Source organism: Erythrolamprus reginae, chromosome 2 (genome assembly GCF_031021105.1).
Source record: "Erythrolamprus reginae isolate rEryReg1 chromosome 2, rEryReg1.hap1, whole genome shotgun sequence".
Taxonomy (NCBI): Eukaryota; Metazoa; Chordata; class Lepidosauria; order Squamata; family Dipsadidae; genus Erythrolamprus; species Erythrolamprus reginae.
The window spans coordinates 21,612,421-21,637,393 of NC_091951.1; the positions used below are offsets into that span (position 1 = coordinate 21,612,421).

At 41.5% G+C, this 24,973-nt stretch overlaps 1 protein-coding gene and 1 pseudogene across 2 annotated transcripts; both read left to right on the forward strand.

Moving 5' to 3' along the window:
- The first annotated feature begins 2,009 nt into the window (after positions 1-2,009).
- On the forward strand, positions 2,010-8,084 carry LOC139159891 (zinc finger protein 774-like). Of its 2 annotated transcripts, none has more exons than XM_070737339.1 (2): positions 2,010-2,077; positions 5,644-8,084. In XM_070737339.1, the coding sequence occupies exon 2, from the start codon at positions 6,519-6,521 to the stop codon at positions 7,314-7,316; it is 798 nt and encodes a 265-aa protein (XP_070593440.1). In that variant the 5' UTR covers positions 2,010-2,077; positions 5,644-6,518; the 3' UTR covers positions 7,317-8,084. The 2 variants fall into 2 exon arrangements, with proteins under 2 accessions (XP_070593440.1, XP_070593441.1); XM_070737340.1 differs by having other exon boundaries at positions 2,070-2,179.
- A 3,792-nt stretch (positions 8,085-11,876) lies between these two features.
- Positions 11,877-24,973, forward strand: part of LOC139159894 (zinc finger protein 850-like) — a 31,916-nt pseudogene continuing 18,819 nt past the window's right edge.

The window sequence follows — 24,973 nt, forward strand, 5'->3', positions numbered from 1 at the left end:
ATGATGTTGACATTATGGAAAAAATGCAAAGAATAACATGATAAAGGCTCTGGACACTAAATTGTATGACGATTAGTTAAGGGAGCTAGGTTAACAAGGCTACCACCTAATGTACCATATAAAATGTCTCCTATTAGAATTATCAGAATCATTTGACATAATTAAAATGGGTATTGTCAGTGTTGCTATGAACATTGGGGCAAGGCAAGAAAACTGTGCAGTGAGTAGCGATGAAGTTTAATAAATGAATTTAATAATAAAAAGGTAATGTAAAGCTCATTTCCCAACTCTTGCTCAGTGATGAGAACTCCATACATGCAGTGGATTTTAACTCACTACAATTGTTAACTTGTAATCTCTCCTGCATTTTGCATCTCTATGACCAATCTGTCTTCCTCAGCCTCCCTTCCCTCATTATAATTTCCTCATTATAAATTTTGCGTTTCAGTTTCAGTCATATATCAATCCATGCATCTGTGACTCTGATAGTATGAGCTGCAATTACGCTTCTGCCTTTTAATGTATTTGTTGTGTCATTATGCCATTATTATATTTAATCAAGCCCCTCTTGATAAGCTGAATTTAAGCAATAAAAACAAATACTTTGATTTTCAAATCTATAAACCCCATTTAACACACTAGTAATATATAAGCTCCCTCTTTCCTAGATTCCATTTTCTAAACCCTGGTGAATACTGTTCCTCTCTCTGGAGACTTCCTTGCAAGTCAATTTACAAAGGAACATGGCATTTAGCATTTAGCAGATATAAAAATTTCTCCTTCAGGTATGCTGGTTGCTCTTGGATACAGACCACAGGAGTGAAGTTGGCTCCCTTTGAGTGTCTGGCCTCATAGTGCTACCATGTAATACATTCTTGGGAGCCGTGGGAAATTAGTTTTGAAGTTTTGGGATACAGAGTCACCCTTAACAAGGATGATTGTGTCATTCTTTAAACCTTCACGAACATTTACAATTGCCAGACTCCAGAAATATTTCACAAAAAGAGTTCTCCACTCCTCTGCTTACAAGAGAATACCTTATTACACCAGACTTGAAATTTTGGGCTTAGAAAAATTAGAGGTAGATCGACTTGGATCTGACCTAAATGTAGTTCATAAAATAATCAGCCCTAATGTTTTACATGTCAATGAATATCACTGTTTCAACTGCAACAACACACAAGCAGAGAATAGTTTTACCTGTTAATATCTCAGCTTCGAACGCAACAACACACTAGCAGACAATAGAATCAAACTCAATGTAAACACCTTGAAACTCCACTGCAGAAAATACAACTTCAGCAACGGAGTGATAAATGCCTGGAATGCACTACCTGACTCTGTGATTTCTTCCCCAAACCCCAAAAACTTTAACCTTAGACTACAGTCAACATCACTCCTTTCCTAAGAGGTCTGTAAGGGGCGTACATAAGCGCACCACTGTGCCTATCCACCCTGTCATACTGTAGTATTGTCCAAATTTACCTATACATGTTATGCTTTTGCTTATATTTATACCTGTTTTCATGTACAAGTTTTGACAAAAAAATAAAATAAAAATATGTCTTTTAAAAACTAAATTTAGGGGGAAATACCCCCCTTTTTTGTATGTTTGTCTTGTAGATATGTAGGTTTTGTATTTTGTACCTTGGTTTGTTTTAAATTCAATAAAAATCTTTTTTTAAAAAAAATAAATAAATTTAGGGCTCAGCACATATCTATTCTTGGTAAGACAATTAGCATCACATTTCACTACTTTACTAGGCTCACTTGCAAAGGTCTGTTTCTAGAAGTGAAAAACGATTTGATTTATACGTTGAAAACATCTTGCAAACGCCTTAGGTAAAGCCGGGACAAGAGTGTTTTTCTGCCCCTATCAGAAGATAGCTGTCAGATAGGCAGCATCTGTGCCTGACACGTGCCTAATCGAGTAGTTAAAACCATCGAGTACCGGATTGCTAGAAAAGATCAGAGGAGAGGAGAAACACAGAACTTCCTCTTCCGGAAAACTCAGGGGAGGGAGGTGGGGTGCAGAGCGGTTTTGTGCTGTTCCGAGGACCGAAGCAGCCGCTGGAAGGTGAGTTGAGGGCAGGTGGGGGGAGAGTCCGGGAGCAAGTCGGGCTGTTTGGTTCCCTCCACGACCTGGAAGCAGAGAAGCAACAGGGCTGAAGCGCGACAGGTGCTGATGTTACAGGTTCCTCCCCTGCCCAAATTTAATCCCACTGGTGCTGCACGCTGTGAAACACGTGGCTGCAATTTTCTGTTGGTGGGAAAATTGAAAAAGTCTCATGTTAAGTTTGATTCTCTGGAAATGGCTTCCCTCCAGAGGTTGTGGGTGCTCCATCACTGGGCGTTGTGAGAAAGTTGGGAGGAACCTTGCCGGCCTTCTATTCCGACGCCCTGCACCAGCAGGAGACCCAGTACCATTTCAGGCAATCGGTTAATTGTTCTCAGGGTCAGGAAAATTCTCCTTAGTTGTAGGCTGGTTCTCTCCTGGGTTAGTTTCCATCCTGTGCTTCTTTGTCTTGCCTTCTGGTGCACTGCAAAATAAGTTGAACCCCTTCTTGACCCCTCAAGTGTTGGAAGATGGCTCTCATGTCATACCTAGTCCTTCCTTTCACTGGACTAGACATACCCAATTCCTGCAACTCTTCTTTATATCTTTCAGCCTCCAGTATCATCCCTACTTCTCTTCTCTGCTCTCTTTATAGAGTCTCTACTACACTTTTTTCTTTTAATGTTGTGGCAATCAAAAGTAGTTGCACTAATCCTAAGTGTGACCTTACTAAAGCATCATAAATTGATATGAACACTTCTCATGATCTTTAGTGTAGCCCTTTGTTAAGGCAGCCTAGGATTGCATTAGCTTTTGTGGCCACTGCGATCACACAGTTGACTCTTTTTAGCGGATTGTTCACTAGGGTAGGACTTCAAGATCCCTCTCATAGTTATTCCTATTGAGCCAGGTTTTATCTATTCTGTACCTTGCCATTTGGTTTTTCTTGGTTAAGTGCACTTAGCCCCCATCCCCCCTTTTTTTCTCTAAAGGGAAAGGAGTTCGGAAAGCTGGAGAGCAATTTGGAATTGCTTTTGAATTAACGCCACGATTCAGGGTGACAATTTGATTTGGGGTTTTTTTGGCACCTTGGCAATGCCAGATTCTTCTTCTACAAGCTTCCAACTCTGTCCCGTATCTCTGGAATCCCCCCTTTAGAAAAACTGAAATGCTAATTTCCTTATTTCGAATCTAAAGAGAGCGGGATTATTATTTTTTTGGATCACTCCTAAATCCTATTAGGGATCCATAGAGTTTTTCAGTAGTAATCTCTGTTATATTATTGGCAGCATCTACATGGCGGCCAAGAGGGGCGAAAACCCTCCTTTCCTTTCCTTTCCTTCTAGTGTCGATCCAGATTTTCGCCAGTTCCCCTTTTAACCCGAGCCCGCCTTCGCTGCCTCGTCTGAAGCGCAAGGCAGCCCCACGCACCTTCAGTGTTCCCTAAGGAGCGTACGGGCTGAGGCTTGGCTAGTGAGGCCTCGCTGGAAGGTCCCAGCCTTTGGCGCTCCTTGGCGAAAGGTTGTTTTGGAGACAACTGGAGATCTCCATTTGGGAATGGGCATGTGTCTTTTTCTCTCAATCTGAGTATTGCATTGGCAGTTCTGTGTTAGCAAAAACTTCAGAAGAGAAGGATTTAGGGGTAGTGATTTCTGACAGTCTCAAAATGGGTGAGGAGTGCGGTCGGGCGGTAGGAAAAGCAAGTAGGATGCTTGGCTGCATAGCTAGAGGTATAACAAGCAAGAAGAGGGAGATTGTGATCCCCTTATGTAGAGTGCTGGTGAGACCACATTTGGAATACTGTGTTCAGTTCTGGAGACCTCACCTACAAAAAGATTGACAAAATTGAACGGGTCCAAAGACGGGCTACAAGAATGGTGGAAGGTCTTAAGCATAAAACGTATCAGGAAAGACTTCATGAACTCAATCTGTATAGTCTGGAGCAGCGTTTCCCAACCGGTGTGCCGCAGCACACTAGTGTGCCGCGAGACACGGCCAGGTGTGCCGCGAAGCTCCTAGGGAAGCTCCAGGTGGGCGGGGTGGTGCCGGTGCCGACCTGGAGCTCCCGCTCGCAGCTGTCCTCCGGGTTCTGCTCGATGCCGCGGTTTTCGGCGCTCTCCTGCTGGGCCCCAAAGAAGGAAGGCAGGAAGAAGGAGAGCTTCATTCTTCGCACCTTTTTCCGCCTTCCTTCTTTGGGGCCCAGCAGGAGAGCACCAGAAACCGCGGCATCAGGCAGTAGCCGGGGGGCAGCTGCAAGTCCCAGGTCAGAGGCACCGGCAGCGCCCCGCCCAGCTGGAGCTTCCCTGGCGTCGGCGGCAAGTGTCCTTTGGGGCCCGGCGAGGGTGGTGGTGGTGGCTTCTCTCTTGTTTTCTCTCTCTCTCTCTCTCTCTTGTTTTCTTTCTCTCACACACAAACTTTCTCTTGTTCTCTCTCTCTTGCTATCTCTCTCTCTCTCTCTCTCACTTTCTCTCTATCCTGCTCTGTCTGTTGCTCTCACTCTCTCTCGTTCTCTTTCTTCCTTTCTTCTCTGCAGAGGCCGGCAAAGGTTTTTCTTATTTTGAATGTTCCGGGCGGGCTGGCAGGGGGATGGGGAGCATGTGCGCCCGACACTGAAAATCGCCGGCCTCTGCTGTGAGAAGAACACCTGCCCCGCCTCTCCTGCAGGCCCCTCGCTGACAGCCCGGGATGAAAGCGCTCTTGGCGAAGGGACTGCAAGAGGGGCGGGGCAGACGTTCCCAAAGTGCTTGGAGCAGCTAGCGGCCAAATGAGGATGACGAGAAGCCGCAGCCGCCATCGCCGCTGCAGCCACCGTTGCGGGAGGAGCCGCGCCCCAAGGCGGGAAGCGGAAGAGGAGAAAGATAGGCGGATCGGGCGGGTGGGCAGGGGGCAGCGGCAACAAGCCAGGTGTGCAAGGGGGCCGGAGGTGCTGGGGGGGGGCGGCCGTGACTCCTTGTGCGGCCTTGAAAAAGGGTGCGCGGGGCGTGTTTGGGGGCGCTCGGCTGCGCGGGCACATACCTTAGAGGGTATATTGGACATGATCAAAACATTTAAATATGTTAAAGGGTTAAATAAGGTTCAGGAGGGAAGTATTTTTAATAGGAAAGTGAACACAAGAATACGGAGACACAATCTGAAGTTAGTTGGAGGAAGAATCAAAAGCAACATAAGAAAACATTTTTTTACTGAAAGAGTAGTAGATCCTTGGAACAAACTTCCAGTAGACATGGTTGGTAAATCCACAGTAACTGAATTTAAACATGCCTGGGATAAACATATATCCATCCTAAGATAAAATACAGGAAATAGTATAAGGGCAGACTAGATGGACCATGAGGTATTTTTCTTCCGTCAGTCTTCTATGTTTCTATGTTTCTAATTCTTCTTTGACCCAATTAAACAACTGAACTTGAATGGGTATTTGAACATGGGTCTCGGTAGTCTTCTATGAAACATAAATAATGTAAGTGATTCGTATTGGGGCATTTTTGATTATTTCATTGTAATATATATATATATATATTATTTTTCACATCATTTCTAATTATTTTATAAACAATTAAAGTTCCACTTTTCTTTGAATCTTACAGACAAAGAGGATGGCAATAACAGCACTCAGGACAATTGTAAATAACAAGCAACATTGAAAAGGGAAGAAAATCAAGCGAAAGATCAAAATATTTTCAATTTCTTTCAGAAAACCATACAATTCCCCTCCTCCTCCAGCAGCTGTTAGACAAGAGAGAGAAAATCAAGAAAGATTTCAAGCTCAAGTAAGAAGATGATGCAGAACTCAATGATAGGTTACATGAAAAGTCAAAGCAGATTATTTTTCAATCAGCAAAAAAGATAAATATCTGGAGGTGAGGTGAGATGAAAAGGTCAATAGTAAAGCCACGTAGAGCAGAAAGGAATGCAGGCCTCTCCCTGTGAGGAAGAAAATGGCTTGAATGAAAGCACCACTAAACGAGGCATTTACCATATTTTTGACTAACTCAGCTGTGGAAAAGCAACATAGGTTTGCTTATTTTGGAAAAAAGAAGAGATTTGCAAATCACAGCTTTTATGCAATGGGGAGCTAGACAGGAGAAAATCCATGCACACTATCTCAAGTCAGAACAGCTCCCTTGCTGTGCATGGAAGCAGCCACACAAGAGGGAAGCCACAAAAGTACTCCCAGTGTGCTTAGTGCTTTAGTGAGCATGGCAACATGGTGGTACACCAGAAGACACACACGAGGGGAAAAAATATATGACTGTGCAGATTATGTGAACATTTCATTAGAAATTCTCAGGTCATGACACACTAAAGGATGCACACACAGGAATAATACCATTTGAACATCCTTTCTGTGAAGAAAGTTTCAAAGAGAGAATTCCAGTCTGGCAAAGTACCAAAGACTCGTAAAGAAGAGAAAACATTTCAATGTGCTGACTGTGTAGGAAATTCAGTCACATTTTCAGTCATGAAACACCAGAGAACTCACACAGGAGTGAAACCCTCTGAATGTCCTGAATGTGAGAAAGATTTTAGTGACAATTCCAGCCTGGCGCAACACCAGAGGACTCACACAGGAGAGAAACCCTTTGAATGTCCTGATTGTGGAAAAAGATTTGGTCGGAATTCCCAGCTGGTCAGACACCAGAGGACTCACACAGGAGACAAACCCTTTGAATGTCCCGATTGTGGAAAAAGATTTGGTCAGAATTCCAACATGGTGAGACACCAGAGGACTCACACAGGAGAGAAATCCTTTGAATGTCCTGACTGTGGGAAAGGTTTTAGTGAGAATTCCAACATGGTGAGACACCAGAGGACTCACACAGGAGAGAAACCCTTTGAATGTGCTGACTGTGGGAAAAGTTTTAGTTCAAGTTCCAACCTGGTGAAACACCAGAGGACTCACACAGGGGAGAAACCTTTTGAATGTCCTGACTGTGGAAAAAGCTTTAGTGAGAATTCCAGCCTAGTGATACACCAGAGGATTCACACAGGAGAGAAATCCTTTGAATGTCCTGACTGTGGGAAAGGTTTTAGTGAGAATTGTAACCTGGTGAAACACCAGAGGACTCACACAGGAGAGAGACCCTTTCAATGTTCTGACTGTGGGAAAAGTTTTAGTCAATGTTCCAACCTGGTGAGACACCAGAGGACTCACACAGGGGAGAAACCTTTTGAATGTCCTGACTGTGGAAAAAGCTTTAGTGAGAATTCCAGCCTAGTGACACACCAGAGAACTCACACAGGAGAGAATGTCCTTTGAATGTCCTGCCTATGGGACATGTTTTAATCAAAATTCCCACCTTGTGGTATAGCAGAGGACTCACAGTATGGAGAAATCTTTGAAATGTCCAATCTGTGGACATTACTTCAAGCATAAACCATCCCTTATTGCACACAAGGAAATTCACAGGAGGCAACATTTCAAGAGTTTAAAGAAGTCTTGAATTTCATTTGTGATCTCTCTTTGAAAGTGTAGGTGAGAAATTGATTGTTGGAATTTTTGGCCTAATTAATTTTACTCAAACATTTCTCAGGATTAAACTTGAACCTGAAGAGAAAAAGAAACTGGAAAATGTCCTGTCTCCCATCCCACTACACCGCACACTCTCCCCCTCTTACTTTTTAAAGTCTCTGATCTTCGTGTTGGGGAGGAAGGAAGAGACACACGCATTACAAGACATAGCAGCACTGTTTCACACTATGCCAGTGACACCACACTTAGAATACCGCATCCAGTTCTAGTCCCCATAAAATGAAAATGATTTTGGGATTATGGAAAAAATGCAAAGAAGAATAAGTAACAAGATAAAGGCTCTGGACACTAAATTGTATGACGATTAGTTAAGGGAGCTAGGTTAACAAGGCTACCACCTAATGTACCATATAAAATGTCTCCTATTAGAATTATCAGAAGCATTTGACATAATTAATATGGGTATTTTCAGTGTTGCTATGAACATTGGGGCAAGGCAAGGGAACTCTGCGGTGAGTAGCGATGAAGTTTAATAAATGAATTTAAGAATAAAAAGGTAATGTAAAGCTCATTTCCCAACTCTTGCTCAGTGATGAGAACTCCACACATGAGGTGGATTTTAACTCATTACCATAGTTCCCTCTAAGCTGAGCAGTGAGCAATCACTCACTTAAAAATCATCATCAACTCAGAGTTTTCCAAACCTGCCCAGAAGCCAAGAGGGAAAGAGTGAGAGGGAAGGAGAGAGAGAGGAAGAGAGAGAAACAGATAGAAAAAAGAGAGGAAGGAAAAGAGAAAGAAAAAGAATGGGAGTAAGGAAGAGAGAAAGAAAATCAAAATCTAGTTTGAAACTAGCTCAACTATTTAAGTGGCATTTTGATATTGATAGAGTTGCCCTATTATGAGCTCACTGTTATAGACACACAGTACAGTATTTTATTTTGAAATTCTCTGAGGCAAAACAGGGTGGGTTTTTAATTTGTTTGTTTGTTTATTTATTTATTTATTATTTCTGTGCCGCCCAGTCCCGAAGGGACTGCCGCTCAGACACTATACTTTTCCGCCCACCCTCCCAAAAAATTAGAGGGAACACTGCTCACTACAATTGTTAACTTGTAATCTCTCCTGCATTTTGCATCTCTATGACCAATCCTCAGCCTCCCTTTCCTCATTTTAATTTCCTCATTATAAATTTTGAATTTCCGTTTCAGTCATATATCAATCCATGAACTCTGTGATGGTAGGAGCTGCAATTAGGCTTCTGCCTTTTAATGTATTTGTTGTGTTATTATGCCATTATTATATTTAATCAAGCCCCTCTTGATAAGCTGAATTTAAGCAATAAAAACAAATACTTTGATTTTCAAATGTATAAACCTCATTTAACACACTAGTCCAAATTAAACAAACCTTTAAAGTCGAAATTAGGCCTACTTAGTCACCTTAATATATTTCAATTACTTATTTAGTTATAAGTCCAAATTCATAAATCTACTGCTAAATGGATCAAGAAGTAACTACTAAGATTTTTTAAAAAGCTATTATAAAATACTATAAAATATTATAAATACAATCAGCCAATTTTCAAAGAGTTCTTTTATCTATATTTAATATCTGTCTCTCCCATCTTTTTATATACCTTCCTTTTATTTTTCATTTTTGTATTACTCTTCTTCCTCACCCATCTCTTCTTTACATAAAAAGTCCCCCTTAAAAGTCCTTTCTTTGCAAATTCTCACTCTTTAATTCACATTCCTTTTAAAAATGACAAAATCTATTAACCTTCTATCTTCCCTTAACAATGCTTAACTTAATATAGTAAAAATCTCAAAAACAAACTAAAAATTGTGATATCGAATTTTATCAATATGAAAATTATATACTTTATCAATTTAAGAAACAAATACAAACATTTAAATTCATTGCCTATTATTATGCCATTATTGTATTTCATCAAATCCCTCTTAATAAACTAAAATTAAGCAATAAAAACAGATACTTTAATTTTCAAATCCATAAACCCCATTAAGCACATTAAACAATCCTTAGAAATCTAAATGAAACTTACTTAAATCACCTTAATATATTTAATTTACTTATTTAATTGTAAATTTTATCCAAATTCATAAATCTATTACTGCTAAATGAATCTAAAGGTAATTACTAGAAGCACCAGCCTGAAGATGACGAGTGGGACCACGTCGAAACGTCGCCAGAAATTTCGTCAGGTGTGTGTGTGTGTGTGTGTGTGTGTGTGTGTATATATATATATATATACATAGAAACAGGAGAAGACCTCCTCCCTTGTCCAGCACATTAAAAGAACAGGGCACGAAATTGACTTTGAAAAAACTAAATTACTCCACAAAACAGAGAATTTATATAAAAGAATCTCTCTAGAAGCTATTGAAATTGAAAAAAGATCTTTTTGTTTAAATAAACGGGATGATACCTCACGTCTGCCAGAGATTTGGAAACCAGCCTTAAACAAAATAAAAACTTCATTATAATCAATATGTCAATCCTTTAATTATTATGATTTTAGAATTTTATATTTGGAAATCAGACTTAAACAAAACACTTCATAATCTTCATACCATTCCTTCTATAACCATGATTACACCAACCAATCAGATCACGGAAGCATAGTCACCCAATCTATTTGCTACATTCAAAGCAAATCTCCACCCCCACACTACATGCTAAGAAGGAATGTCAGTTGCTAATATTCATTTGCAAAAACACAGAGATTGGAACTCCAGCCTGATGATGGTAAATGTGATTTTACCGAAACGTCGCATAGACATGCAAAACATTACACAGGGCAAAACCCGAACTCAGAACAATCTACATATATATATATATATATATATATATATATATATATATATATATATATATATATATATATATATTTATTTATTTATTTATAATTATTATTATATTAGCCTGGTTGTCAATTAGCCATATGGTTTGATTGTCTATTCTATTTTGCCCTTTTTTGTTACAAATACCTTTGAAAACATTTCTTTTACCATATATAAGCTATCACTCCCTCTTTCATAGACCCCATTTTCTAAACCCTGCTGCATACTTTTCATACTGAAGTCTCTGGAGACTTCCTTGCAGGTCAGTTTACAGAGGAACATACCATTTAGCAGATATAACATTTCTTCCTGCAGATATACTGGTTGCTCTTGGATGCAGACCACAGGAATGGACTTGACTCCCTTAGAGTATCTGGCCTGATGGTGCTACCATGTAATAAATCCTTGGGAGGCATGGGAAACCAGTCTTGGGATGTAGAGAGGTTTTGATTTCCATTGAGGGTCATCCTTAACAAAGATGATTGTATCATTCTTTAAACCTTCATGAACATTTACAATTGAAAGAATCCAGAAATATTTCACAAGAGTCCTCCACTCCTCAAATCACAGCAGAATAGCTTATTCCACCACACTTGAAATTTTGGGCTTAGAAAATTTAGAAGTATGTTGCCTTCGATCTGATCTAAATGTAGTTCATAAAATCATTTGCCACAATGTTTTACCTGTCAGTGAATACCTCAGCTTCAACCACAATAACACGCAAGCACACAATCGATTGAAACTCAATGTAAATGCCTCAAAACTTGACTGCAGAAAATACGACTTCAGCACAGAGTGATCGGAATGCACTACCTGACTCTGGTTTCCTCCCCAAAGCCCAAAAACTTTAAATTTAGACTACAGTCAACCTCACCCCCTTCCTAAGAGGTCTGTAAGGGGCGTCCATAAGTGCACCACTGTGCCTACCATCCCTGTCCTACTGTACTATTGTCTAAATTTACCTATACCTATTTTGCTTTCGTTTATGTTTATACCTATTGTCATGTATACATTTTGAGAAATAAATAAAGTAAAAATATTTCCTTTAAAAAATTCATTTAGGGGAAAATATTTCCCCATCCCCCCCCCTTTTATGGTCTGGTATATATATTGTATTTTGTATGTTGGTTTGTTTTAAATTCAATAAAAATCATTAAAAAAATAAAATAATTTTAGGGCTCAGCACATATTTAATCTTGGTAAGCCAAGTAGCATCACATTTCACTATTTCACTAGACTCACTTGGGAAGTTAGGCTGCTAGAAGTGAAAAAAGATTTGACAGCATTTATACAGCGAAAACATCTTGCAAACGCCTTAGATAGAGACGGGACAAGGGTGTTTTTCTTCCGCTATCAGGAGATAGCAGTCAGATGGGCAACATCTGTGTCTGAAACGTGCTTGATAGGAGTTAAAACCATCGAGTACCGAATTGCTAGAAGAGATCGGATGAGAGAAGAAACTTCCTTTTACGGAAGACTCATGGGAGGTGGGGTGCAGAGCGTATCGAAGCAGCAGCTGGAAGGTGAGTTGAGGGCAGGTGGGGGGAGAGTCCGGGAGCAATTCGGGCTGTTTTGTTCCCTCCACGGCCTGGAAGCAGAGAAACAACCGGGCTGAAGCGCGTCAGCTGCTGGTGCTGCAGGTTCCTCCCCTGCCCAAATTTAATCCCACTGGTGCTGCACGCTGTGAAACTGGTGGCTGCAATTTTCTACTGGTGGGAAGATTGAAAAAGTCTCAAGTTAAGGTTGATTCTCTGGGAATGGCTTCCCTCCAGAGGTTGTGGGTGCTCCATCACTGGGCGTTGTGAGAGAGTTGGTAGGGACCTTGTGGGTCTTCTATTCCGACGCCCTGCACAAGCAGGAGACCAAATACTATTTCAGGCAATTGGTTAATTGTGTCAGGAAATTTCTCTTTAGTTGTAGGCTGCTTCTCTCCTGGATTAGTTTCCATCCACTGCTTCTTGTCTTGCATTCTGGTGCATTGCAAAATAAGTTGATCTCCTTTTTCTTGACCCCTCAAGTGTTGGAAGATGGCTCTCATGTCATACCTTGCCCTTCCTTTCACTGGACTAGACAAACCCAATTCCTGCAATTCTTCTTTATATCTTTTAGCCTCCAGCCCCTTAATCATCCCTACTTCTCTTCTCTGCAAACTTTATAGTCTCTACTATACCTTTTTTTAAAATATTGTGGCAATCAAAACAAGTTGCAGTAATCCTAAAGGTGATCTTTTAAAGCATTATAAATGGATACTAATACTTCACATAATCTTAATTCTAGCCCTCTGTTAAGGCAGCCTAAAGCAGCATTATCTTTTGTGGCCCCTGCAATCACATTGTTTGCTCTTTTTAGGGGATTGTTCACTATGGTAGGACTTCAAGATACATCTCACCATTATTGCTATTAAACCAGGTTGTATGTATTCTGTACCTTGCCATTTGGTTTTTCTTGGCTAAGTGTACAACCTACTTTTTTATCTCTTTAATTTCATTTTGTTGGAGAGGGCCCAGTGTTCAAATCTATAGATAGTCAAGTCCAAAGTCCACAAGGAAAGTCCGAATTTGACAAAATGGGGTGTGTTTATGAAGAATTCGCTGGGATGTTAAAATACATTCATGAATATTTTAAAAATTGTCTTTTGGACTTTAGAGGTGGGGGGGAAACAGAAAAAAGCTGGAATATAAGGAACACTTAGAATTAACAATGGTGGGAAATGAAAATGAAGAAAAAGAAGATTACAAACATCAAAAGAATTGAAGAGGAAAAACAGATTGATGAATACACTGAGATTTACAGTGGCAAGAAAAATGAAAATGAACTTGAAAATAAAAGACAGCTTGATGATTTAATTGGGATTTATAGTGATTACACTGGGATTGTCTGTGACAAGAAAAAAGAAGGAGGGGAATATTGGTATCAGAAGATGCAGTTAAAAATGAGGGTGTAATAATGAGGAGAGACTAAGGTGTTGAGAATATACCTACACAAATAATATATTCAAAAGTAAGAAAATGAATTAGGGAAGTTATTGGTATAAAAATAAAAGAAAGAAAAAGAAAAGGATAAGAGAGTGGGATTGGAAGGCAAATATTTATAATAATGGAATATTTAAGAGATTAAAAGACAACTGATGATTGATGGTGGAATGTCATATACCCGTATATACTCGAGTATAAGTCGCTCCGACTATAAGTTGAGGCGCCTACTTTTGCCACAAAAACTGGGAAAATTTATACACCCCTGTATAAGTCGAGGATGGAAATTGCAGCGGCTACTGGTAACTTATAAAAATGGAAACCAATAAAATTACATCAATTGAGGCATCAGTAGATTAAATGTTTTAGAATATTTATTTAAAAGAAAGTCAGTAAACTAACTCTGTAAGTTTAAAAGAGGGTAAACAGGTATATATCTCCCCAAGGCAGGTATAGGCAAAAAAAATGCAAGTACCTAGGTACTTACCTCAATCCCTTGCTCCTGCTGGTTTGGGTTAGGGTTAGGATACTTGACCTCTCCTTGCCTCAAAGAGATACAATTTCCCTCTATATTTACTATTACCGAACATCTAAAATATACTTAATTCTATGTATATATGCCATATGTGTAAATAAATATTACACACAGGCACACAAAAATATACTGTACATTATCTACTATATAAACTGTATGTGTATATACAGAGAGAGAAAGAGAGAGAGCTCTTGTAAAATTATATATGGTACATTCAACCTCACTTACTGTAATAGGAAAAACAAACCCAGAGTCCACTTTCTGCCACACAGTTAACCATAACCAGAACATTACACATGTCTTCAGATGTACCGGTACTTCCCTAGCTTGCACATCACTGTTAGAGCTAGGAAATGTCATGGATTGAGTAAAATGTGGTGATTCTCACTTAACAATGCTTTTGCTTAACAACAAATTTTGAGCTCAATTGTGGTCATAGGTATCTGTCTGTCTGTCTGTCTTCCTTTCCTGTCTGTCTGTCTGTGCCCCCCTCCTCTCCCCTCCCCGGGTAAATTACAGAGTCAATACTGTATTGTTTTTTTATTTAAGGTTACAAAGCAAATGAAGAATCATTTTGAGTATTCTTTAAAATTTCTTCAGTGGGATCCATAGCTAATCTGGCAAAAGATTTTTCACCTGGCAAAACTTTATATTGTTGACATTTTGCACAGCCAGACAAACAAGGCAAACAAACTGTCAAAAAAAGGCAAACAAACTGTCAAAAAAAGTATGTTTTTTAAAAATATAATATTTTGGTTGTTGAATTTAATTCTGCCTTGGCACGGGGCAGCCCCCGCAGATGAGTGGCTGGCGAGGACCACGCATTCCCATCTTTGTGTCCGCTGGGGTTAAAGGAAAGTTTAGGGACCCCCGCCCCTTGGAGAAATGCCTCGGTGGTGACATTCTGAGCGTTTTTGCCTCCCCACTCCGAAAACCCCACTTCTCAGCAGCTTGCCGAGGCTGAGAGGAGAGTGATTTTAAAAGGCACTCTCAGCTTGTGGTTTTCTCCCCGCTGAAATGTTTCTCTCGCCACTGACAAATTGCTCGCCCGCCGCCCTCAACACCCGCTTTGTCCTTGACCCGGCAGAAGAAAACCGCATCCTTTCCTGTCGCTCTCTTCCTGAGAGGTGGGGGGGGGGGGGTATTGAGAAGACAGAAGCAAGAATCCACCCCCTAGCCAAACGGCTTTTTTCCTGTTTAGCGTGGCGTTCGAGCGCTAAACAGGAAAAAAGCTGTTTGGCTAGGGGGTGGAATCTTGCTTCTTAAATGGGAGCAGTTGCCCCCTCTCCCAAAGCGATGTTCCAAAGCGGTCTCCGGGAAGCGACCGAGAGAAAGGCAGTCGTCTGCCTTTCCTTAAGCTCTAAAGAAGCGGCAACTGCCCTGCCTTCCCCCAGCCGGTTAACCGAGCGCTTCAAGTTAACCGGCTGGGGGAAGGCGGGGCATTTGCCTCCTCTTTCAAGCTGAAGGAAAAGCAGACGACTGCCTTTCCTTCGGTCGCTTCCCGGAGACCGCTTTGGAACATTGCTTTGGTTGCTCCAGCCTCTCCTGCAGGGGAGAGAAGCGGCAAATGGCCAGCCCTTCCCCCAGCCGCTTCCCCGCACGCTTCGGATGCGCCTGCCTTTCCTACAGCAAAGACAGGCGGCACCTTCCCAAAGCACTCGGCTAAGCGGCTGGGGAAAGGGCTGGCCATTTGCCGCTTCTCTCCCCTGCAGGAGAGGCAGGAGCAACCAAAGCAATGTTCCAAAGCGGTCTCCGGGAAGCGACCGAGGGAAAGGCAGTCGTCTGCTTTTCCTTCAGCTCGAAAGAGGAGGCAAATGCCCCGCCTTCCCCCAGCCGGTTAACTTGAAGCGCTCGGTTAACCGGCTGGGGGAAGGCAGGGCAGTTGCCGCTTCTTTAGAGCTGAAGGAAAGGCAGATGACTGCCTTTCCCTCGGTCACTTCCCGGAGACCGCTTTGGAACATCGCTTTGGGAGAGGGGGCAACTGCTCTCGGTTAAGAAGCAAGAATCCACTCCCTAGCCAAATGGCTTTTTTCCTGTTTAGCGCTCGAACGCCGCGCTAAACAGGAAAAAAGCCGTTTGGCTACGGGGTGGATTCTTGCTTCTTAACCGGGCAGTTCTTTCAAGCTGAAGCAAAGGCAGATGGCTGTCTTTCCCTAAGCCGCTTGCGCCCTCTTGTGGTGACTTGTCAGTCACCCGAGTATAAGTCGAGGTCGGGTTTTTCAGCCCATTTTTTGGGCTAAAAAACTCGACTTATACTTGAGTATATACGGTAATTTTTTTAGAATTACTGTATTTTATTATACCTAATTGCATGAACAATATTAGCTGTGTATAAGTTTGTATAATCAGTATCAGTATTTTAGTTAAAAGGTTTTTTAATAGGTTAATTTATATTAGTTTGTTATATGATGGACTGAATTATATTGGAAAGACCCTATTGGTCTTTCGAAAGGCCGTGAAGACCTGGCTTTGCCAGCAGGTCTGGGGGCTGTGAATCTTTCACGGCCAAATTATATTGATTTGATAGGTATGTGTCTTAGGTCAATTGGATTGAGCCTAAATTTGTATTATGGGATTTTATGGTTTATAATGTTAATTATAATTTTAATATTTACTTCTTTATATTATATTGTATTGTTTTATATTTTTTTAATCCGCCCTGAGTCCTATGGGATTGGGCAGCATAGAATGAATGAATGAATGAATGAATGAATTTTGAATTAATTGAATTAAATATTAACAACAGGGGGGAAAAGAATACAGAAAAGAAGGGAAATATATTAGACTATAGTAGTTCAATTGTTGGAAGGATATATAGTTTGGACAATTACTACCCTTTTTTATAAGTTTTATTTTATATAAGTTTTGTATAACTTGCGAACCTGCTATAATATTGAAATAATTCAGATGATTATTGATATTTTTGGAACGGTATAAGATCTGTATAATCAATACTCTTAAAGGTGTTTATATAAGAACTCTAAAACTTTTCCCACAGTCAGAGCATTCAAAGGGTTTCTCCCCTGTGTGAGTACTTTGTTGTTTCCAAAGGCTTAAATTATGACTAAAACTTTTCCAACAGTCAGGACATTCAAATGGTTTTTCTCCTGTGTGAGTCCTCTGGTGTTTCATGACTGAAATTGTGACTGAATTTTTTCCACTGTCAGCACATTAGAAACATAGAAGTCTGACGGCAGAAAAAGACCTCATGGTCCATCTAGTCTGCCCTTATACTATTTTCTGTATTTTATCATAGGATGGATATATGTTTATCCCAGGCATGTTTAAATTCAGTTACTGTGGATTTATCTACCATGTCTGCTGGAAGTTTGTTCCAAGGATCTACTACTCTTTCAGTAAAATAATATTTTCTCATGTTGCTTTTGATCTTTCCCCCAACTAACCTTGTGTTTTCCCCCAACTAACCAAGGTTGTGTCCCCTTGTTCTTGTGTTCACTTTCCTATTAAAAACACTTCCCTCTTGGACCTTATTTAACCCTTTAACATATTTAAATGTTTCAATCATGTCCCCCCTTTTCCTTCTGTCCTCCAGACTATACAGATTGAGTTCATTAAGTCTTTCCTGATACGTTTTATGCTTAAGACCTTCCACCATTCTTGTAGCCCGTCTTTGGACCCGTTCAATTTTGTCAATATCTTTTTGTAGGTGAGGTCTCCAGAACTGAACACAGTATTCCAAATGTGGTCTCACCAGCGCTCTATATAGCAGGATCACAATCTCCCTCTTGCTGCTTGTTATACCTCTAGCTATGCAGCCAAGCATCCTACTTGCTTTTCTACCGCCCAACCACACTGCTCAGCCATTTTGAGACTGTCAGAAATCACTATCCCTAAATCCTTCTCTTCTGAGGTTTTTGCTCACACATAACTGACAATGCAATACTCAGACTGAGGATTCCTTTCCCCAAGTGCATTATTTTACATTTGGAAACATTAAACTGCAGTTTCCATTGCTTTGACCATTTATCTAGTAACGCTAAATCATTTACCATATTACAGACGCCTCCAGGAATATCAACCCTATTGCACACTTTAGAGTCATCGGCAAATAGGCAAACCTTCCCTACCAAACTTTCCCCTTTGTCACTTACAAACATATTAAAAAGAATAGGACCCAGAACAGACCTCTGTGGCACACCGCTTGTAACCTGCCTATGCTCAGAATACTCACCATTAGCAATAACTCTCTGATGTCTACGCTTCAGCTAGCTGCTAATCCACTGAATGATCCAGAGGCTAAGTCCAATCTTCACTAATTTATCTATCAGCTCTTTATGTGGAACTGTATCAAAGGCTTTGCTCAAGCCCAGATAGGCAATATCCAAGCAAATAATCGTCCTTTAAAAAAAAAAAGTCACGCAAGCTATGGCACATTTTTCTCTGCGAGCCCCCTCCCAGGCCGGCCATCCATCTATCTATCTATCCATCCATCCATCTATCTACATGCAAAAAAAAGGATCTTCGGAGCAACTTTTCTCCTTTTCGGATCGCTTGTTTTTGTCTTCTAAAAGGGATCAAGGCGCCCCCTGCTCACTTTTTAAACTGGAGCAGGCGTGGAGGGGAGGGGAGGACGGGAGACTTCGTTTTTTTGCAAATCTGGTACAGTAGAAGCAGATGGGCACCTGATCCACAAAATTAGTGGTAATCCTAGTAGTTGTTCAGTGACCACACTTCAGCAGTGACTATTTGATAATAGTTGCACATTTATGATGAACAAAAGTGGTCCTTCAAAGCTTGCAAAGGCTTTCAGCATCATTTCATTGGTTAAAAACCCCACACCTCTAAGGTTTAATATTAACCATTCTCTGACATTTTGTCAGGCTTGGAAGAGATAGATTTTCTTCATATATATATTTTTGTGTGTAGGTGGGTATATGTTTTTTCTCTCAATGAATATACCGTGTTTCCCCGAAAATAAGACATATCCTGAAAATAAGCCCAAACATGGCTTTTCAGTACAAGCATTGAAATAAGCCCCGCCCCCAAAATAGGGGCCCCACATACTTTCCGGGGGAAGTGGGGAACATGCCTGGAGGCACTCTTTCTCCAGCGGTCACTCTTGGACAGGGGAGCAAGAGCAAGCAAGAGGCAGCTGCACCCCCACGCCGGCGGGACTATTTAAGATCATCTGGACTCTGCCTACGTCAGTTTGAAACACGCTCCTGCCTGTGAAGAACAGGAGGCAAGTATTGATTCCTTCATCACAGATAGAAGCATGTTTCAAAACACTGCTGAAGGCAGCTGAGCCAGTCCAGCAAGGGAGGGAGGCGTCGGCAAGAGGCAGAGCCGAAAGGGACAGCGACAGGGACGTCTGCTTCTCAAGCCCTGCGCTCATCTGGGCTCTGCCTACATCAATTTGTGGTTTTTTTCAATAAATTTTATTAAATTTTCTTAAAATAGACAAAACTGACAAACATACATTTAACATAAAAGTGGGGTTGTTTCTTCCCCGCTTATTCTAGAAATAAAATTTCAATACAGAAAAAAGAATACATTCAAAACATGCTTAAAATCAAGTTATTACCTTGAATGAAAAGAAGAAAATTATTTCATTTTTTATCATAAATCTTCATGCATAAACTAATTCTAACATAACTCTTAAATCTTATCTCTACTAATTCTAACATAGCACTTAAATCATATCTCTCCTAATGCAATTCTCTTTTAGATTTTTAGATTTTTACTTTTAATATTACTTCTTATTTATCCATATATACACTTTGTTCCATATCTCATAAAATTCTGTTTCTTCTTGATCTTTTAACCGTCTTGTCATCATATCCATTTCAGCGCACTCTAGTATCTTTTTAATAACTTCCTCTTCTTTGGGGATGTTTTCCCCTTTCCAATTTTGCGCATATATTATCCTGGCCGCGGTCAAAATATGAATAACTAAATGCAAAATTTATTTCTTATATTTCTGATTGGTTATACCCAGTAAATAAAATTCTGGGGTTATTTCTATCTCCTGTTTTACTATTTCTTTTATTATTCTTTCTATCATTTTCCAATAAAGCTTAGCTTTGCTACACATCCACCATTGATGATAGTAAGACCCTATTTCCTTCTTACATTTCCAACATAGTGGAGACGTTTTTGGGAACATTTTTGCTATCCTATTTGGTGGAAGATGCCACCTATAGAACATTTTAATTTGATTTTCTTTTAGGGAGACGGATTTTGTCATTTTCCAATTTGAAATGCCTCCTGCCCACTCACCGAGTGGGGATTCTTCATCCTCCACCTCCCTTCCTTCAGATGGGAGACGCAGGCAAGGGCGGTGCATTTGAATGCCCTGAAGGATATGGATCCTCCTCTGCCTCCAGCTCTCGAGCAAAGCGGGAGGGGAAATACACTTTCACGGACTGCGTAAGACAGCTGAGCTGACAGCCAAACTTCTAGCTGGGCTGAGCTGCGCTTCCTTGTCTTTTCCAAACATGCTGAGCACAGGAGATCTTTCTCTCTTCAAAACTTGGCCAGACGTGAGTGTTCATGAGACTCTTGGAGCGAAATGGGAAAGATTTATTGCATTCAGAAGAAGGGTTCCTTCTGGTTCCTTTTTCTCGTGCAATCTTTTTTCTCGTGCCCTCTTCCCCCATCGTCCTCACTACCAAGAGAGAAGTAGACACGCGCCAGAGAGGTGAACCAAAAAGTGCATAGCCGGCTGCTTCTGCCACTGAGCTCTGCTAGGGGTTTGGCTGTCAGCTCTTCCTCAGGCAGCGCTCAAGAGTTTCTTTCCCCTACCGCCGGAGGGGGGTCAGAGGATACAACGTCAGGAATGGAATGAAACTGCACGTCCCATGTAGGAAGCGTGGCCTGCTCCCACCCTGCTCCGCTCTGCCCTGCCCAACCTGCCACCTCTAAATTGTGTCTTACCGCGAGATGGGCATCTTATAGGTACTGGAGTTTGGCAGCTCTGTGTGTCTGTCTTCTGGTCTCTTTAGAGGAAAAAAGCTTGAAAATACAGAAACTCACATTGAGAAGAGTTTCTGTACTGTACAAGGTTTTTTTCTGTAAAGGGACCAGCCGAGAGACACACAGAGCTGCTAAACTCCAGTACAGGAAAAACGCCTGTCTCACACCCAACCCCACTTTTGAGCCCTCTGCTCCACCCCACCTGCCCTGCCATCCCCAAATTGCATCCCACCATGAGACGGGCGCCTGTCTTATCTTCGGGGAAGAACGATATCTACAATCATATGTCCCCAGCAGTTCAAGATATATTTGATGTTAGAAACATAGAAACATAGAAGTCTGACGGCAGAAAAAGACCTCATGGTCCATCTAGTCTGCCCTTATACTATTTTCTGTATTTTATCTTAGGATGGATATATGTTTATCCCAGGCATGTTTAAATTCAGTTACTGTGGATTTATCTACCACATCTGCTGGAAGTTTGTTCCAAGGATCTACTACTCTTTCAGTAAAATAATATTTTCTCATGTTGCTTTTGATCTTTCCCCCAACTAACTTCAGATTGTGTCCCCTTGTTCTTGTGTTCACTTTCCTATTAAAAACACTTCCCTCCTGGACCTTATTTAACCCTTTAATATATTTAAATGTTTCGATCATGTCCCCCCTTTTCCTTCTGTCCTCCAGACTATACAGATTGAGTTCATTAAGTCTTTCCTGATACGTTTTATGCTTAAGACCTTCCACCATTCTTGTAGCCCGTCTTTGGACCCGTTCAATTTTGTCAATATCTTTTTGTAGGTGAGGTCTCCAGAACTGAACACAGTATTCCAAATGTGGTCTCACCAGCATTCTATATAGTGGGATCATAATCTCCCTCTTCCTGCTTGTTATACCTCTAGCTATGCAGCCAAGCATCCTACTTGCTTTCCCTACCGCCTGACTGCACTGTTCACCCATTTTGAGACTGTCAGAAATCACTACCCCTAAATCCTTTTCTTTTGAAGTATTTGCCAACACTGAACTGCCAATACAATACTCAGATTGAGGATTCCTTTTCCCCAAGTGCATTATTTTACATTTGGAAACATTAAACTGCAGTTTCCATTGCTTAGATCAGAGGTCCCCAACCTTTTTTGCACCAGGGACCGGCTTTAAGCTAGACCAGTTTTCCACGGCCTGGTGGGGGGGGGGGGCTTTGGTCAAATGGGGGTGGGGTTATGGAGGGGTGGAGCTTAGTGACGCAGCCCTCCACACTTCTCCACAGGGCGGGGAGAATCAGGAGGCTCCTTCGGCGGCTGGGGGCTGCCTGGCTTTGTGATTTTGGCTGGGGGGGGAGTTAGGAAGGTCCTACTTCTCCCCCCCCAGCCAAAAACTCAAAGCCTATCTGCTGGATACGGGCGATGAGTGGGACAGAGCGGCGTGGAAGCCTCTTGCAGCAGCTGCCACAGCCACCGGCTTTGGCGCCACTCGTCCCGCTCATCGCCCGTATCCAGCAGATAGGCTTTGAGTTTTTGGCTGGGGGGGGAGAAGTAGGACCTTCCTAAGTCCCCCCCCAGCCAAAAACTCAAAGCCTATCTGCTGGATACGGGCGATGAGTGGGACAGAGCGGCGCGGAAGCCTCTTGCAGCAGCTGCCACAGCCACCGGCTTCGGCGCCGCTCGTCCTGCTCATCGCCCGTATCCAGCAGATAGGCTCTGAGTTTTTGGCTGGGGGGGGAGAAGTAGGACCTTCCTAACTCCCCCCCAGCCAAAATCACAAAGGCAGGCAGCCCCCAGCCGCCAAAGGAGCCTCCTGATTCTCCCCGCCCTGCCCGACGCCCCACCCTGTCCTGCATAATGTCCTCTGCCGGGAGGGCAGCGGCGCCGCGGACCGGCTGGAAAACCCCAACGGCCCGGTCCCGGTCCACGGACCGGCGGTTGGGGACCTCTGGCTTAGATCATTTATCTAGTAAAGCTAAATCATTTACCATATTACAGACGCCTCCAGGAATATCAACCCTATTGCACACTTTAGAGTCATCGGCAAATAGGCAAACCTTCCCTACCAAACCTTCCCCTATGTCACTCACAAATATATTAAAAAGAATAGGACCCAGAACAGATCCTTGTGGCACACCGCTTGTAACCTGACTCTGCTCAGAATACTCGCCATTAACAATAACTCTCTGATGTCTACGCTTCAGCCAGCTGCAAATCCATTGAACTATCCAGGGATTAAGTCCAATCTTCACTAATTTATCTATCAGCTCTTTATGTGGAACCGTATCAAAGGCTTTGCTGAAGTCCAGGTAGGCAATATCCACGGCACCACCTTCATCCAACACCTTTGTGACATAGTCAAAGAAATCAATGAGATTAGTCTGACATGATTTGCCTTCAGTAAAGCCATGCTGATTTGGATCTAATAAGTTTGTTTTTTAGGTGCTGATTTATCCTCTTTTTGAGTAGAGTCTCCATCATTTTAACTACAACTGATGTCAAGCTAACTGGCCTGTAGTTACCAGCTTCTTCTCTACTGCCCTTCTTGTGAATAGGCACAACACTGGCCATTCTCCAATCCTCAGGAACTTCTCCTGTTAACAAGGATTGGTTAAACAAATCAGTCAGGGGGGTAGCAATGACAGATCTGAGTTCTTTAAGAACTCTGGGGTGGATGCCATCTGGACCCATTGCCTTATTTATCTTTAATCGTTCAAGTTCTTCTAAGACATCGGCTTCCAAGATCACTGGAGCTGAATCCGTACAGCTGGAAGCAATGCTATATCCCTCTATAGTATTATTTTGTAAGGTGTCTTTTGAGAAAACTGAACAGAAGTAGCTATTGAAATGGTCAGCGATCTCCTTATTCCCATTAATGCATGTATTATTCCCGGTACTAAGCTTCGTGATGCCGCAGTTTTTCTTCTTCTTATCATTAATATATCTGAAGAAGGTTTTATCCCCCTTCTTTACAAATTTGGCAATTTCTTCCTCTTTTGAGGCTTTAGCAGCATATATTATCTGTTTCGCCTCCTTCTGTCTCATTTTATATACCTCCCTATCAGCTATACTTCCAGACTCTTTATACCTCCTATAGGCAGCCTTTTTTCATTGACTATAGCCCTTACATCATTGCTAAACCATAGCGGTTTCTTCTTCCTTTTACCTTTAGTTATTTGTCTTACATACAGTCCAGTGGCTTTTAAGATGGCCTTTTTTAATACAGTCCACTGGATGCTCGCTCCTGCCATTTTATCCCTCCCCTTTAATTCATTATCTAAATATTCTCCCATTGCATTAAAATTTGTTTTTCTGAAATCCAATACTTTGGTTGCATTATAGGATTGCTCACAATGAGTTTTTACATCAAACCACAAACATAGATGGTCACTGCAACCTAAATTTTCTCCCTTTACTGCCATTTGGGTAATTTCATCCACCATCTTGTTGTCATATTCCTCGGATTGCCCTGGAGGCCTATAGATCACCCCAATTCTAATGACAGAACCTTCTTTATTTTGCATGCAAATCCAGAGAGTCTCTAGATCTTGACACGTATTTTGAATTATTGTTGTTTTTAGACTTTCTTTAATATAAATGGCTACTCCACCTCCCCTTCTCTCTATTCTATCCTTCCTATACAGTGTATATCCTGGTATGGATATTTCCCATTCATTAGAATCCTTAAACCATGTCTCAGTTATGGCAACCAGGTCCAAATTATCTCTAGATATTATGGCCATTAATTCACAGAGCTTGTTGCTCAAGCTTCGAGCATTTGTGCACATTATCCGAAGAACATTATTTTCGTTATTAGTTTGCCCCTTATCATCAACAACTACATCTATATTATTTGCAGCTCCCTTTTCATAAGCTTCCAAAAACTGCTTTATCCTCATTGGTCGGGGACAGAAATCACCCACATCAGTTACATCTCTGTCCCCTTTACCTAGTTTAAATGCCTGTCCAAAAAAGTTCTGAATTCCTCACCGAGCACCTGGGTACCTCTGTATGATGGATGCAAACCATCCCTCTTAAACAACTCCCTATTAGACCACCTACTGACATCATGACTTACATAGCCAAAACCTTCAGCTTTACACCACTGCCTTAACCACACATTAAACTCTCTGATACACGTTGTTTTATCCTCTTG

Coding starts and splice junctions, on each gene's coding strand:
- LOC139159891 (XM_070737339.1), top strand. CDS start 6,519: ATGAAACACCAGAGAACTCACACAGGAGTGAAACCCTCTGAATGTCCT.